This window comes from Mangifera indica, chromosome 3, assembly GCF_011075055.1.
Source record: "Mangifera indica cultivar Alphonso chromosome 3, CATAS_Mindica_2.1, whole genome shotgun sequence".
Classification (NCBI taxonomy): Eukaryota; Viridiplantae; Streptophyta; class Magnoliopsida; order Sapindales; family Anacardiaceae; genus Mangifera; species Mangifera indica.
Genome location: NC_058139.1, coordinates 19,630,308 through 19,634,835, shown reverse-complemented (window position 1 = coordinate 19,634,835; position 4,528 = coordinate 19,630,308). Strand labels below are relative to the sequence as shown.

Sequence of the window (4,528 nt, the reverse complement as noted above, 5' to 3'; positions counted from 1 at the left end):
CAAGATTGACTAATTGAATTAAGTTTTTAAATGTTGTACATACAAATTACAACTTATTGTCGAAGGGTTGTTGATTAATTCCATGGACTTGTCACTTGTTGGAAGTACCCTTCCCAAACATGAAACAAGTGTGGGATTCAATTGCTACAACCTATTGTTGATAAAACAAACACTTTCCAGATGTATGATATGAACAAGAATAAAATTATGTATACATACTGCATAATTGAGTACAATGTACTATTGAATTAACAAAAAAAATTGACAAGGATGGGTAAGTATAGAAGAGCAAGTGTACAAAGATAGGTTGCATGGAAGAGCAAGTATTTTGGTAATTTGGCGACATGGCTTCTAAGTTGATGAAGGGATATAGGACACAATTTTCTGTATCTGCCAATAAATTTATATGAATTTGACATAACACTGAATAGGCCAAATGACTATTTCACCTTTGAGATGAAATTTTGTATTTTCACCTTTCAATTTTAAAAATATTAATTTTTCACCATTTTATCAAATTTTTTAATACAATTTATTAATTTATTTTATAAATTACTAAAAAAATTAAAAAAACACTTAAACTAAATAATAATTTGACTTAAATTTTTTTAAAATAATTTTTGTATCCTAATTTTATTATTTGCAATTAAAAAAATAAAAACTTTATAATTTAAATATAGAGAGGGATTTCAATGGGGTATAATTGTATATTTGGTGGAAAATTAAAATATTCAAAAATTTTATGTCTAGTGATTAAACTTTTTAGAGGGTTTTTTGAACTTTAAAAAAGTTAAAGGTGTTTTTAAATTTTTAAAACTTCAATATGTCGCTCTATTGTTCGAAAAATGATAATTATACCTTAAAAGAACTAACAAAAATACAATAAATTAGGAGTGTAAATATTGTATTGTAAACTATTTGGGTTATAGTTATACTTTAAAAAAATATGTGATGAATGTAATAATTTTTAAGTAAGATAAAAGGAAATATCCATTTGACTATAATAAGTTTATAAATATAATATTTATGTCCTTAAAATATTATTCATAACTCATTCTAGCAAGGGTGTTAATATAATAATTTAATGCTTGAAAATAAAATAACATTTTATTATAATTTTATAATAATATTTGAATAAAATAACATAAACACCATTTGATCTTATCGTTAAAATTAATTGTTGACATTGCAACATGAATAAAAAATCCGCTTTTCCAAACTTTAAGGGTGGCATCATCAAAAGTTGGGTGGGACATAGTCATTTGGCCTTCTGAAAAGTCAAACAAACCTTACAAGACTTGTCTCTATTAATAACATGCGATAAATACGGAACAATTTAAATTTCCTTTTAATTATTTATTCATTACTTGACTTTAGAAGATAACAAGATGTAACAATGTCAATATAAATCTCAGTGACGGTCCATAAACTTCACCATTATTAATTATCTTCATTCTCACCATCTTTGTTGTATGAATGAACCAGAATATGGACATGTCAAATGCCAGTAAACCATCAGATTATGAAAGAGCTGAAGAGCTTAAGAGTTTTGATGACACAAAAGCTGGAGTTAAAGGATTGGTAGACTCCGGGATTGTGAAAATTCCCAGGATATTCATTCGACCAGCGGATGAACTAGCCGAGGAGGAGTTGACCAGTCATCAACACAACTTTCAAGTACCAGTCGTAGATCTTGATGGCATCAAAGACGATAGGCTCCAGGATATTGTTGACGAGATCCGTGTTGCGTCCGAGACATGGGGATTTTTCCAAGTTGTGAATCATGGGATCCCCTTAACTGTGTTAGAAGAAATGCTTCATGGGGCACGAAGATTCCACGAACAAGACCTTGGGGTGAAGAAAGAGCTATATTCTCGTGATCCAAAGAGAGACGTCAGATTCTATAGCAATTCAGATCTTTTTCAATCTCCAACAGCTAATTGGAGGGATACTTTGGCTATTTCTACTTTAGCTTCCAAACAATTCAATCTAAGTGAAATACCAGAAGTTTGCAGGTATAGCTTCTATTTCCAAATGAATTTTAATACAACAAATTGTTAAGTACACTGTAATATTGTAAGGAAAGAATATAAAAATCATGTCCTTTCGCACCGATGTGGGACAACCAATAACCTTCCCTCATACATCAAGTCATCAGTTCAATAATTCTCATAAACACTCATCCTAAGAAGTGATGAGCTTTCGGTGGACATTCACGTCAACTGATCATTAGCATGCTCAAGGGGCAAGACTTTCCCTCACATTTAAACACTAATATTTACTCTCTTTCCCAACCAATGTGAGATAATCTAACAATCTCTCCCTCCACATCGAACCATTAGTTCGACACTTCTTACAAATAGTTATTAGAAAGAGCAACGGGTTATTTATTGAAGCTTCATATCAATTGGTGACTCCTATAAACTTTTGTATGATTGTTGTAATCAGCTCTGATACATTTGTTAACTACTATTGGGTCTCTCTCACCCCAAAAGCTAGCTCAGGGTGAAGTTTTTGCCCGTGTTTATACACTAACACCTATCCCTTTTCCTAACAGACGTGCCAACCCGCCAAGTTACAAGCTGTTAAGTTAATTTATTAATTGTTGTGCTTTTAGCCAGTAGATATAACAGATGTAAAATAAAAAATGGTATTGTTTTTCATTGAGCAAGTATGGTTGTTTTTCCTTTCAACAAGTATGAAATTGTTTTGCAGAGACAGTTCAATGGCATATATAAAAAGTGTTTCAAAGCTGGGAAACACCCTGTTTGAACTGTTATCGATGGCTTTAGCACTGAAACCTGAACATTTAAAAGAGATGGGATGCACTGAAGGATTTAGTATAGCTTGCCACTACTATGCATCGTGCCCCCAGCCAGATCTCACCTTGGGAGCCACCAAACACTCTGATCCTTCTTTCCTTACTATAATTTTGCAAGACCAAATCGGTGGTCTTCAAGTCTTCCATGAAAATCAGTGGGTTGATGTTGAACCCGTTGCTGGAGGCTTGGTGGTAAATATAGGGGACTTTCTCCAGGTTATATCGAACAACAAGTTTAAAAGTGTTGACCACAGAGTCGTCGCCAATGGATCTGTTCCAAGGATTTCTGCGGCATGCTTTTTCACTGGACATGCTACTGGAACCCCAAAGCTCTATGGACCAATTAAAGAGTTGACATCAGAAGAAAATCCACCTGTTTACAAGGACTTCCTTATTTCTGAATATTTGAGCTTATATTTTGCTAGGGCTGTTGGTGATAAGTCTGTGCTTCATCAGTTCAAGCTATGAAGACGAAGAATACTTGAATAAAGTTTGCAAATGTTGTACGAACTATTAGTAATAAGACCTTATCTGAATAAAGATTAATGTATTGAGCAGTGTTATTCTCTAGTGTTTCCAAATAGAGTTAAATATTTCAACAATTAGTGGCTTCTGCAGTTGAGAAAATTGCTTTAATTTCTTTCTGCAGCAGCCCTTTTGTTAACAACAGGAGTCCTGGGTAGTCTTTATCTTGGTACATTCCTCTTGATGCTTCCAAATGCAAATTAAGATTTGGTATCCTCCCTGCTACTATCTTCTATCAGAAAACATATTTAATTCTTTTTATCTTTTCACTAAGATACAGAAAAAAGAGTTTTGCCTGAGGCAATAGAGATGACAATATCGGCCAATCCTAAAGGGGAAAAAATTCTCCAATAGAGATAGAGAAAGGGACATGGATAGGGAGGCACATTAAAGAGATGAAAAAAATTTCTGCAATCAAAGACAAGAAAAAGACGAGGATACTATTATTTTATATTAATATATTTATTTAAAATGTTAATATATTTTTATAGTTTTAGATTATTTATATTTTTTAAATTTATTTTGGGTTTTTATTGTATATATTAAAGTAGTTAATATATAATATTTGTGACATTTGAGATAACTAGTTGATTTTAATTTCGGTTAATTTTGTTATTTAATATATTTATATTATTTTTAGAAAATATAAAAAGAAAATTTTCTTTTGTAGATACGGAGAGGAGACTTTTTCCTATGAACATGAAAAGAGAATTCTTTTTCGCATAAAGAAAATAAAAAATTTTTGTCATCCTTCTAACAGAGACAATCTGGAGATGGGCATTAGTATGCGCATGCCTGTTGCCATCCTTACGAGGCAATACATCTACATCTACTGGTTAGTTAATTATCTTCGCGTGGAAGCAACGGAGGTCCCCAGCCATGGCCTACACTGAAGGACTTACGCGCAATAAATTGCGCCTCTTCTTGTAGCTTTCCACGAGAAAACGTGCCAAAACCGTCACCATTACTCATAAGGGGTTAAGCTGTGTTTGTATTTAAAAAAGTACTTTTCACCGTTAACACCCATTTCTTAAAATTCATATTATTGAAATTTAAAAATCAGATTTTTTAAAAAATATATTAACATAAAATGTGAACATAAAAGGAATTAATTTGATAAACACTCATAAACAAAATTGAATAAAACACGATGACATAATTATCCGAAGATATTATATGAGA

At 32.0% G+C, this 4,528-nt stretch overlaps 1 protein-coding gene across 1 annotated transcript; it reads left to right on the top strand.

Moving 5' to 3' along the window:
• The first annotated feature begins 1,398 nt into the window (after positions 1 to 1,398).
• On the top strand, positions 1,399 to 3,382 carry LOC123212245 (1-aminocyclopropane-1-carboxylate oxidase homolog 1-like). Its single transcript, XM_044631330.1, has 2 exons — positions 1,399 to 2,015; positions 2,716 to 3,382. The coding sequence occupies exons 1-2, from the start codon at positions 1,477 to 1,479 to the stop codon at positions 3,287 to 3,289; spliced, it is 1,113 nt and encodes a 370-aa protein (XP_044487265.1). The 5' UTR covers positions 1,399 to 1,476; the 3' UTR covers positions 3,290 to 3,382.
• Positions 3,383 to 4,528: the final 1,146 nt, after the last annotated feature.